The 13,189-nt window shown below is 35.2% G+C and overlaps 1 protein-coding gene across 1 annotated transcript in view; it reads left to right on the forward strand.

Moving 5' to 3' along the window:
- The first annotated feature begins 1,393 nt into the window (after positions 1-1,393).
- Positions 1,394-13,189, forward strand: part of LOC144436259 (dihydropyrimidine dehydrogenase [NADP(+)]-like) — a 31,207-nt gene continuing 19,411 nt past the window's right edge. Inside the window, exons 1-2 of the mRNA XM_078125004.1 lie at positions 1,394-1,460; positions 4,008-4,118. Of these exons, the coding sequence (XP_077981130.1) occupies positions 1,428-1,460; positions 4,008-4,118 (144 nt within the window). The 5' untranslated portion in view covers positions 1,394-1,427. The remainder of the gene's footprint in view (positions 1,461-4,007; positions 4,119-13,189) is intronic.

Below are 13,189 nucleotides of genomic sequence, written 5' to 3' on the forward strand. Positions count from 1 at the left end.
CTCTCTCTCTCTCTCTCTCTCTCTCTCTCTCTCTCTCAAGCAACTGTGTGTGGGGCTGAGTTAATGTCTTTTTACAGATTGACATGTCCATATAATAGGCCTAATGTACTGAGAGTAAAATGTAATATTTATATAGGCTATGGATTTCAATAATGTATTGAAATAATGTCATGCCACTAAATGGCCTCATACATGTCCTGATTTCTAAAAAAAAGGGGGGGGGGGGCTTTGGCGTATTTTATCCGTTGTATAAATTTTAACTTCTTTAAACATGTTAGATTGTAATTGCGTCGTTCGTTCATCCGTTTGTTTGTTTGTTTGTTTGTTTGTTTGTTTGTTTGTTTGTTACGTTGTTTTTTATTATAAATTGTTTTTACGTTTTCTATACTTAAAATTTCTATCCTTCTAGTATCTCTACATTTGCCCTCTGAAAAGTTATGGTTCATTATTCATAAATTACTTATAAACTTTGAACTTTGAACTGTTGCGTTCTAACAAATCAAAGAAATCGGAGAGAGATTAACAGTTCATATGATATCTATAAAAAAAAAACTAAATTATTTTAGTTAGGCCTCAGACTTCAACCCAACAATTCGAAGAAATCGGAGCGAGATTAACAGTTCATCAATATAGGATATTAAAAAACTCAATTATTTTAGTTAGGCCTAAGACCCCAACCCACCCCATCCGCCCTTCTAACTGTTTTTTAGCCAAAAATTGATAATTGATTCAGACAGTACAATTTTAAATCAGCATGTAGTAACATGTAGTGATATGAATATAAAACCAGTGAGAGACAGGGCATGTTTTTTTATTGAAACTTTAATGGATTTTAGTGCCATGCATTTACTACAAATTCTTCAGTTTATCAATTTGACGACATTTTCTATAAGAAATACATGTCTAATGTAGCCTAGGGCTAGGGGTACTTCTCAGATTTTATTTAAGACTAAAATCGTTTTCGTCGGATGAGAATTAAAAATCCCAAAATGTAAAATCCCAAACCAAAACTAAATTCATATGAAATAATAATATTTCGCTTATCATGATATCGATGTAAATCGTAATAATTTGTTTGATTTTTTTTTTTTTTTTTTTTTTTTTTTTTGGGGGGGGGGGGGGGTAGAAGCATATTGCCCGTTCAGCATAATTTACAATATCATCGTTAAACAGTTAATTTGTAAATGTCTCACCTTATCTTTTTTACTTTTAGTTACCCGTGGCATCAATACTTTTACGAGGGGATATTATCATACTCAGTGTGTAGATCATCGAACAGAAATCAACATGGTCGCTAGGTGGCGTACTTCATGCTGAACTTACTGTAAACAACACTGCATACGTCATACTCATCGATCTCCCTCACTGCACTCATAACACTCACTGCACGTTCAGAAATTTGAAGAGTCGAGTGTGACGTATTCGCGATGGCTTTGAGCAAAGATTCGGTTGACATTGAAGTAAGTTTTCTAGTTAAAAACGTTGAATATCTATAGTATCACTTGTGTCAGATACCAGATGGAGAACAGTCTATTCATGTATTGGCATTGTCACATTCAAAATCATGACGCGTTGATGGCATGCATGCCACGCTGGCCTGGGATCAATATAAGGACCTTGAGAATGTGGACGAAATGTCAAATACTGTCATTACATAATGTGCAAATGGGGATGAGCGTTTTAGGTGATTGTTTTGATTCAGATTTATGAACATGGTATATTTCTAGTGCAGTGGTTGTTCTCATAACTTTAATATTATTGCAGAATGTACACTTTGTGATAAGATTGATCGTTCTGGGGTCACGTTATGTTGATATTAGCTGCAATAATTGTAGCGTCTTGTTGCGGTTTTGTGGTTTTTTCGTCTGTTTTGGTGACTTTTTAAGTTTTAGTGTTTAACCCGCACCTAACGTTAGGTGCGGGTTAAACACTAAAACTTAAAAAGTCACCAAAACGGACGAAAAAAACCACAAAACCGCAACAAGACGCTACAATTATTGCAGCTATGTTGATATAAGCTGTAGTTGTGATTACGAAGTTGTATATAAGTACACGTACCACCAAAAGGAAGACCATTCCGAAAGACATGTACATCGTCAGTTACTGCAGACACATGCTACGTGCTAGTTCAATTGATTCTAAGAACTGCGACAATGATCTATGTTGTTATGTACATTTATAGCATAATGGCCCCTGTTGTTGTTATTCTTCTGCATCAGAGTCTGTCGATTTAATTTCTCACGTGCAAACAAATCCAAAATCTACTGCTGTTGTGATCTCCGGATCTCCCTTTCCACTTCACTTTTTTCAATTTGCACATAACTGTTTTTGTGTGAGTGAGAAGCTATTGTTACCAATCATAAATGAATCGTAATAAGGAAGGTTTTAATTAAATTACAGGTAATGACGTTGTCACACTATGTCACTGACCTTCTTTGCAACCCAATTATTACGTAATAAACAACACCCTGTTATTATTTTTCAACAGTATACAATGTGTACGAATGCATATGTACGGCAAGAATGTAGAACAGTAGACCAACTTTTGGGTAGATACACCTATGTATTAAACTTAAAGTTTATGTTAGGTTTTAGGGGTATTAGGTGTAGACTGTCTAGCAATAAAACCAGAACTGTATAACCTGTAATGAGTGCACACTGTTCTACAGGTGTTATGTTCTGAATTAATACTCCTCCCCCCCCCCTCACCATATTAATATTTCTACTCTTGAACTCTGTTACGTATATATTCTTAGCCACTACCAACAGTCTTTGCACATTTTTTTTATGCAAGGCAGAATATTGATTCAACTTCAAGGCTTTTGCTTAATACTCTTTGTGTGCAGAAACAAAGAAACAAACAAATGATCAAAACTTTCAGCACAACGGAACTATAAGGTTATTCATAGGCATGGTACATTATGTATGTGTGTGTGTGTGTGTGTGTGTGTGTGTGTTAGTGTGTACGAAGAACTGTTTGAGTCTCTGCTGGGTTTGTTGCCATCCCATGGAGTCTTGTTGGCAAATCAACATTATGCAGACTATAGTTACTATGAAAATGTGATTTTTGATTAAACACAAAATAAACTCAAGATTTATAGATTGGTCTGAAATTAGTGGGGATATTTATAAGGATGTAAGGTGAAGAATTGTTCAAAACAAGATGATATATGCAAATTACAACTATACTTTTGAAACAAAACTCAACATAGTGTACAGTTGTGCTTCAATACATGGGTGTTATTAAAAATAAAGCTACTCTTTTGCCCTTTGGCCAAAAATTGTTCATTTTTGACAGACACATCAACTTTGTTCTGTAGCCAACAACATATTGTTTGTTTGTTTGTTTGTTTGTTTGTTTGTTTGTTTGTTTGTTTGTTTGTTTGTTGGATCATTTAGTTATCCCAAGGAGGTGTATAGTGTGTATTTTGATTTCTCTTGCATCCCTACAGCATCCATACTAGTAAACACTCAATGATTTCATGGAGGTCATTACCTTATTTTAGTACCCCCCCCCCCCATCCCACCCCCGCCCACCCCATTCCATCCCATCCCATCCCCGATAGCATGCCATCTTTATTGACTTCTGACACTAAAACATGGGAATGGTAAGTGATTTACTATTTGTGCATGCTACATCATACTAGTCTGGTTCCTATACAGTATCATTACTATTTATACCTCCACTCACTGGTTTAGTTAAAAACCACGTTGGTATTCAGACCACATCATATAAGAATAAATGATTGTATTCTAGTATGGGCCCTGACATATCAAGTATTTTGTAAATTTATCTTTGTAGAAAAAAAAAAGTAATATTCAAGTGAACTTTCTGAGAGTAGAATATATATAGGTCACAAAATGTGTCTTCAAATCTACAGTTGGTGAAAATGGAGTCACTGTTAAAGGTGAAGTTTTTGTTACATAATAATGGTCCCCAGTAGAAAGCACTGATATAAAGAACTGTTTTCATGTCAGTTTCTACCATTTTGTTTTTTCATCTACAGAACATCCTTGCATTGAACCCAAAGACAGCTACACATGCCTCATTGGTATCCACGGCAACCACTAAGACAAACAGAAGACACTGGAAACGAAATGAAGACAAAAACTGCACAGTAAGTACCGTAAATCGGTGTAATATAATAACAGATCTTGTTCACATATCTGAAATCAAGATATATCTTCATAGTAAAAAAATATACATTGTTACTATAGTGAATTGATATCAACACTCTACACCTGTGAATGATTACCAGTAACATCAAATTGTGTTACAACATCTATGCACTACTGTTCAAATAGGCATACAGACATCATATACCTTGTAATTTATATAGTTCAAAGTTTTGAATACAGTATTCATTTATTTATTTATTTTTTTTTTTTTTTTTTTTTTTATTTAGTTAGTTAGTTAGTTAGTTGGTTAGTTAGTTAGTTAGTTAGTTAACTTTGACACTAGTCAGGCAGTCCACACAGGTGAAGAATACCTATGAACGTGGACCCCCAAACAAATATACATAAAAATAACAGACAACCTGCAAAACTAGTTACAACACTTCATACAATGACAGACTGATACTCAGGTACAAGGAATTTTATGATCAAACTTGTTTCACCAGTAGCTCATGGTATTCAGGTTTACAATCTAAAAAATCTTCAAATGCTTGTTTTTAATGACAAGTGAAATATCAAATGACAAGGAGTTTCAAATAGAATAGATTCTGTTAGAAATACAATATGTAAAATTCTCAGTTTTAAAATAAGGAACTTTTATTAATAGGATGTCATTATGCCTAACAGAAATACAATTATCTATGTGTTGACTGCATATTTACCATTCAAACTATTTACAATAAACTTGACATCAATCCACCTCCCAGTATGTTGTGACTTTGTTTGTTAGGATTTGTACAAATTTGTATTCACTGAAATATTAAATGTATACCTTTTGCATGGTCACAGGGTAACAGAGGATTCTAAAGTGACTATACTTCACGGTTGAGGGGGTTTGCTTTTATGTAGAGCAAATTGGCCATTCATCCAGCCACAGGATATTGCTAGCCATGAACAAGCTGAACTCTTTAACATTTCAAGTACACAAATGAATTTGTTTAATTAACACTTGGCACAACCTGTTGAATACAGAGATTTGTATAATTACATTTCATGGTTTGATAAGAATAGTTTTATAATTCTGTACTGTACATGAAATGTGAGGAGAACTTGAAATTTGTGTACAAGTGAATATGAGCTATTATTTGAAACAGTCTTGAAATGGAGGAATGACGTAACACACTCTCTCTGTACTGCCAACATGTGTGTGCCAAGTGTTACTAATTTCACGTACTATTTGTTTACTTTTACAAGTTTAGTTTGTTCATGCTAGCTTGTCGCTGGTTGTACAGGCCTAAGGATACAACAATTGTAATTGATGTTTGAAATAGCAGCCTTCATTTTGTAGTAGTTATTTCTGTCTGTTGATGTGCCTGCATATATGTGTGTTTGCTTGTTCATATTTGTACATACAGGATAGTATTTAGATTGTGTAATTGGACAACTAAAAATAGCATTGCTTTCTGAAAGCGTCAAAGTGTCAAAAAATGACACAGACACACACACACACACACACAGACACACACACACACAGACACAGACACAGACACAGACACACACACGTTGGGTTTTGCATAAACCTACCAGTAGGCTACACCATACGACCTTTGTGTTGTGAAAGTAGGTCAATAACTGTACTGATCGTCAGCCATTCATTCAGTCATTACTATCATAGTAATACCATGAGGTAATAAGTGACTTTAACAATATGTCAACCTACAATTATTTGTGCTTTCATTTATTCATCAAACATTTGTGAAGTACATGTATTAAAGGAGTAATCTTAAAAGTTACAGGTGAAAACATTGTGTAATAACGATGGCATGGCATGGAATGTCATGATCATACCATTACAAATGTATATACCTCTGGCAGTGTCTTGTACAGACCTGTAATGAGACAACAGCCCTACATATTTTACAATACACAAAGCTGATATACATAACTGCTATAGCCAAACACCCTTTGCACAGTAAATGTTGTAACAGCACTAAACAATATAATCTATATGACAAAGCAGACACAACCTTATAGATTAGATATAGTGTCCAAAGTTACAATTAATATTTAACTTAAAAGACATATTGCGATACTCAAAATCTTAGTTTCAGGCAATGATTTACGTGAATTTTCAAGTATTTTTTCTATCGTTGCACATTTTGTGTTGAGAAAATACAATCAGACTGTTCTGAAAAAAAGATGTGCTGTAACAGCAAATAACCAAAGGGTGGCACATTCACGGTGGCAGCAGGGTATTAACACTGACAGGGCTTCAATATTTTGTCAACATTGTGGTTGACAAAGTGAATGGTATACAACCTTGATGCCCTTTCAGAAAGTTGTCTGTCTGGGTTTGGGTCATATGACCTTTGACCAGTAAAGCCTCATACTTGTTGGACATTAATCAGTAGTCTTGTCAATATTGAATGTGCACAAATACAGTGTCCGTCACTAACTCCATGATATTAATTTCATGAACAGATAAGTAATTTATTTCATCAGTAGAATTAGCTAGTCCAGCTGCTAGACTGTTGGGCAATTTTGTAAACTTTCAACTTCAAAAGTGATCACAGGTGCACTATAGATAGTGCCAAAGGCACTGTCGAGGGCTTGCCTCTGTAACCACATGCACACTAGCGATACAAAGTGTCATCTTTTGCTTTTGTTCAGTAATCTTCTGAGCACAGGTCTGAGGCGAGGTCCTACTACAAGATTATAAGATTAAACTAAATAATGTCATACTAGTCTAAATAAATGCTGATTGCACAATAAGTTGTATTATGTGCTTGTCGTAAATAAATAATTTACATAACACAGTCAGTAGTTTAGGTGAAAATTGTGTACTGGGTGAAATATCTGTTAGAACAGTTGGAATCATGTTGAAAAACCTTTCCTATGTCAGCTGCTTGCATTTTGTTTAAAATTTACAATTGCAAATTGGAAAATCTATTTTATGATACATCAATTTATGTTAGATCACTATGAGAACTACCAAAATTTGACGTCTTCTGAAAATTGACAAAGTTACATCAAATTATTACAGTAATTACATAAATCCTTTGAAATAAATGAAAATCTCCACAATCTATTAAATTTCAAATTTCATGCAATAAAGTAGCCATATGGATGAGGATTGGATAGTTATTTTGGATTTTGAATTTATAAAACAATTTTATCGCGACTTCATACTTGAAAAATCAATGTGAAACAATGAACATATGCCAAGTCTGTGTTTGTAACTCAATTCATTGCAGAAAACTAAAAAAATGTGTAAAAAGTTTGTTATTGTACGTACAATAACAAACATTTTACACATTTATCAATGTATTGAGTCACAAACAAGGACTTGGTATATGTTGTCTCACAAAGATTTTTCAAGTAGTAACTATGATAAAATTGTTTTATATAAATTGAAAATCCAAAATAAATACCCGATCCTCATCGATCAGTGATGTACACATTGCAGTTGTGAATAAATTCTCAATACATCACAGTCATTTTAAAGTATTGCACAGTGAACATTCATTGTAAATCATGAGAACTTTGCATTCTCACATCATCAAAATTATTAACACAAAAAAGTTAATCATTGGTGATGTTATATTGTGAGAATAGTTAAATTTACAAGTTCATCCCCAAGGTCAAAATTGTGAACACAAATCAAGCAAGATCTAAAATCGTATAAATTTGAGTTTGAACATTTTTAGCATTTTTTGTATTTTTCTTTCAACATCAGGTTAATTTTGGTGTCACACATAATAATAATATTAGCCTGTGTACTGCACTGTTTAGATACATCATTAGCTGGTTGTACCACCTATCTCTCATCTTCTCGGCTTGTCTTTATTTCATTGTCAAAACTGATATAACGATGTGAAAAATTTCTGCCCCCAAAGCCTGGTCGATGACAGCCTTTGACCATGCCAACTTGTCAGATGTATTATTCATGAGCAAATTATGCAAATGTACATGTGTTGCTATTAAAGTGTAGGCAAAGCAACATCATGTAGTGGACATGTGATAATTTACATATTTTATTATTATGTAAATATCAAGACAAGCAGAGAATATGAGGTCTATAATGATGTATCTGGACAGTGCTGTAAACAGGCTGTAATAATATTGTCTGTGAAGTGTTTATTGAAGTATCAAAAACATGGAGTACTCTGTAGTCATAACTCTAGGGGTTGAACTGCCATAACATCCAATAAAAGTGATTCCACTGTCATAATTGTTTGTAGTATTCATATCAGGTGTACAGTATCTCTTGTTCAATCACTTTAATTACTGGATAAGGAAAAAAAAGAACTGTGTGTTTCCGATAACCTGAGTGACCCTACTTTAAGTTTAGCTGCCAACCCTAAACATTTTTTAAACATTTAAAACAAAAACATAAGAACTTCTTTTTCTTGACCTTCATGCATGTCTGTTTTCTTTCCCCAACGCTGTCTGTACATTTGTCATCAAACTATCACAGAAGGGGTATTCTGACTGACATTTTGTTTGGTTTTGGAAAGAAAATCCCCGACCTACCTACAGCGTTTTCCGAGGCCATGTTATTGGAAACACACAATTATTTTTTTTTTCACCTAAGCCTAATATGTGTCACTTCTAATATGGTAAATTCATAATAATGTTGCCAGCTGACAAACAGTCAAATGATTACAATGAGAAAGCATTACACTGATTCACAGCTGTGATTATATTTAATCTCACCAATTCTGTCTTTTACTGACCTTCATTCTGGCTTCTAATATTGTATTATAGTTTGATTGATTTAGATGCCACTAATACAGGCCAAGAGCTTTAATAGGCAAAATATATGTACTTTTACACCTGATAAGAATGCTGTAAACAACTGTGAAACTCAGTGAAATTGCTTTGGATGTTAGACAGTGAGGTTGGATTATATTTGACAATTAATATAATTAGTATACATTTTTGAACAGTTAATTATTACTAAATAACATTTATGACTTTATAGGTGGGTAAAACTACAGCTATTGTTTGAACAGTGTTGTATAAATACATCGTATAATGAAAGCTCATCTGTGCAAAAGTCCAGTTTAGTTAATGGGTTAAACTTCGTATTGCACCAAAATTTATACATAAATACATTATTATTACCCCATACTGAGACTTTAACAAACACAAACATCAACTCATGAATTATTTCAAAAGCTATTTTCATATGATATAATTTCTGTTATATAATCATGTACAATTTAATATCCCATCTGTTAGTACCAGTTTTGTGTTCATATTACATGTAAGCTTTTACAACCGTCCCCCTTACTTGGTCAAGTAGTGACAAGGCAATTTTGTAAACACTGCTTTGTTTTTGGTATTTGTACTGTGCTGACCCCAATGATATGCTCTGTTAGCAGGGTGAAGTAAAGCTTGTTGGAACCCATTGACTCTTTTTTTGAGTCGAGTTTTGTGGAGACCATTCAGTTTTTAGTTGTGTGGGTTTGTTTGTTTTTGATGGTATATGGAGCTGAACCCTGAACCCTGAACCCTGAACCCTGGTAAATCTCAAGGGAACTCCTAGATATTACTTTACGTCTAATTGTAAGGTTTAACAAATATACTAAATTATACTAATCCACCATTATTAGAAGGCACAACTTGATAAATGTGTATCATGTAATTAATCATGACTAATTAAAAAAAAATTATCATATAAAGTGATATTTTCCATTAAATATTATCATAATGAATATTGAGTAGATGTATATGACAATGTCTCTTATTGCAGAACACCATAACAGTGATTAAAATTGTCATGTTAAGAGACAAGATAAATTTGACCAGTCAAACTGTGATGGAGCTATGTTTCACATTTCTACAGTGTGGTAGGGAGTAAAACGTCATCAGGACCCCTCATCTTTAAGATCATTTACAAACTTCAAGTGTTTCATGATAGAGGATTATATTATGTGAACAAATACAAATTAATGGGTTAGTATTACTTGGTTGTATGGTATGGTTAGCAGATATCATTTTTTGGCAATTACCACATGAGGGGCTGAAGGAAATCTTTCCGCCATGGGCCTCTCTACTGCACAAACACTTTTATGCAGTTATTTCCCCCATCTGCAACAATGAGCTTGGCGGGTGTTTCCTTTGTCAAAGCGATACCTCGGGGTTCATTCAGCTTATCGTGGCCACTATCTATTCGACAAAGAAATTTACCTGTTATGTCAAATTTCTGTATTCTGTTACTCTTATCGCATACATAAATTTTTTTATCCTTTCCCACAATTACTCCTGTGGGGTGATGGAATAAACCATCATTTTTGCCCCATCTGCCAAATGCAAATAGAAACCGATCATTAGCATTAAATACCTGAATACGATGGTTATTTAAATCAGATACTAGGATTTTGCCATCTTCTGTCGCAGCTATGAAGTATGGTGCTTCGAAGTGACCTGGCTGTGACCCAAACTTTCCAAACGATGAGATGTAGTGACCATCTTGTGTGTACTTCCTCACGCAGTGTGCATCTTTGTCTGTGTCGTCACCTTTGCCATCCCATTCTGTCACATAGACTTGACCATTTAGCGGACTAATGGCAATGCCCCGTGGATGCTTGAGTTGATTTTGTCCAAAGCTTCGGACAAAGTATCCTGTGTCATCACTGACAACAACCTGATGGTTCCAATAATCAGTGATGAAATAGTGACCACTTAATGATATAGCGACATCCCATGGTGTAAACGTCTTCCCAAATTGCTTAAAGGAAAACACTTTGACGACTTTGCCATCAATGTCAATGATTTGTATTCTATGATTGTCTTTATCAGCGACAATCAAGTGTCCATGTCTGTTAATTGCAAGACTAGTGGGCGTATTGTACTGACCCCATTCACTTCCCGTCTCTCCGAAGGTCTTCAGTAATGGGATGAGAACATTGATTTCAAAAGGAGATCCTGGTATTTCTTGATTTCCAATCATGACAATAACTTGATGTTTCCCATCTGTATCTCCATAGAAGGTTGCTGTCTGTGTACCATCTCTGTTGTCAGTTATTGCTATATTCTCCTTTGATCTGTTTGGCTTCATAACTGTCATCGTTACTGCTTGTTTGGAGTTTATTGTTCTGCCATTGCTGTCTTTTGTGGTGATGAGTAATTTGACGGACGTACCACCTATAAGTTGCTGTGGAATATTATCCACCGTGCACCGTGCTAAGCACACATCATCTGATCTCAGAACGCCTAGTATTTTACTAGCAGTGATCTCTTTTGAAGACAGGAATTCAACCATGTCACTCTGTAGTTGGGGTTTGGCTTCAGTGCTCAACAGCTCCTTAACATAACTTGTCAGTGTCTCTTTATTTTGGAGTAACTGGACGGCATTTCCACATTGAATTAGTCTTTCAATGTAGCTATTTATGCTGACTAATTTACTGTAGCGTTGTTCAACGCCATCTACTTCACCGTGGTTGTTTTTCATCCTCAGATCATGATCGTTATCGATTTCTTTCACAAGTCGTTGTCCTTCCATCTTTATATTCATACATACTTCGTCTACTTTCATCATGACTCTCTGCTTCTCTTTTTCACATTTTTTATCCAACTGTTTTGAGATGAGACTGACCTTTTCCTTGGCTCTATCTGCCTCTCTAGATCGCTTTTCTAATTTTCTGGAAATTAGGGAAAGTTCCTGTATGTATTTTTCGGCTACGTCTTTTAGGTTCTTGTAGTTGTGTCTTTTGTGTTCAATAAGAGCACAGACATTACAGACAGGTTTCTGACAAGTATCACAGTAAACCTCAACTCTGGTGGTTGTATGAATACCACAGTATGGTACAGGTCGTACAGCAGACGGCTCAGTAAACAGTTTCTCTTTGTATTGCTGAATTGTGAGGATGCGATGAGAACTGCTTACCGTTGCTCTTTTGTGAACCTTACTGCATTTGTCACAGCAATGCTGTAAATGGCAATCTACGCAGATATGAGAAGCTTGCTTTTCAAGACAAAATTCACATTGGCCTTTGAGTCTAGTTGTGTAGTCAGTTCCTTGGTTCTGTACAACATCTAGGAGGGAATTCATGTAGAAATTGTCGTCCAGATGTTTCACTCCACCAACAGGAATACGCCACGGTTTTCTACAAGTTGGACACCTCAGTTCTTGATGCTGGTCAACCATCGATTGGAGACACTTCCCACAGAATGAGTGATGACAGGGAAGAATTTTCGGCTTCAGATACTGATCTAAACAGACTGAACATGTCAGAAAATCCCTGTCTATTGTTTTCAGAAGTTGTTCTGGTGTGACTTGCAAAGCGGCTGCCATGATGTCATGCAATGCAGTCACGTATAAGAGAAACTGTCACTCCTAGCAACACTCAAAGTACAGCACCAACTGTCGGAATAACGAGTCAGATATGTATCAGAAGACTCCACAAGTTGTTCATTAATAACCATTTCACAGATCCTAATAAAGATAATTAAATTTTTTCGTGGTCATTAATAAAATTTAATTTACTAAAGTAAGGATTGTGCTAATGAAAATGCACAGAGTCAGAGAGGCTCTTTCATCAGGAATAATAAAATGATATTTTGAAATGTCAAAGGTTCACATTACATTATGATTATTTCGGTGAGAACACTACTACGTCACCAGTTGGGTGTCAGAGCTATCAATTAACTTTGCCCTGAACAAAGAGTATGATGCTACCATTTTGTTATACTGCCAGTGATGATTAAGATATGCAAGTACCAGGGATGGTTTCATGGCCCTTTTATAAGGAGATAGCTTCTAAGTATTCTGCCTATCCACCTGTTGAATAGTTTATGTAGACATCTCTCTCTCTCTCTCTCTCTCTCTCTCTCTCTCTCTCTCTCTCTCTCTCTCTCTCTCTCTCTCTCTCTCTCTCTCTCTCTCTCTCTCTCTCTCTCTCTCTCTCTCTCTCTCTCTCTCTCTCTCTCTCTCTCTCTCTCTCTCTCTCTCTCTCTCTCTCTCTCTCTCTCTCTCTCTCTCTCTCTCTCTCTCTCTCTCTCTCTCTCTCTCTCTCTAAATACTTTAGTCAGTTTACATGATATTTTCAACACTTTCTGATATAAA

This window comes from Glandiceps talaboti, chromosome 6, assembly GCF_964340395.1.
Source record: "Glandiceps talaboti chromosome 6, keGlaTala1.1, whole genome shotgun sequence".
Taxonomy (NCBI): Eukaryota; Metazoa; Hemichordata; class Enteropneusta; family Spengelidae; genus Glandiceps; species Glandiceps talaboti.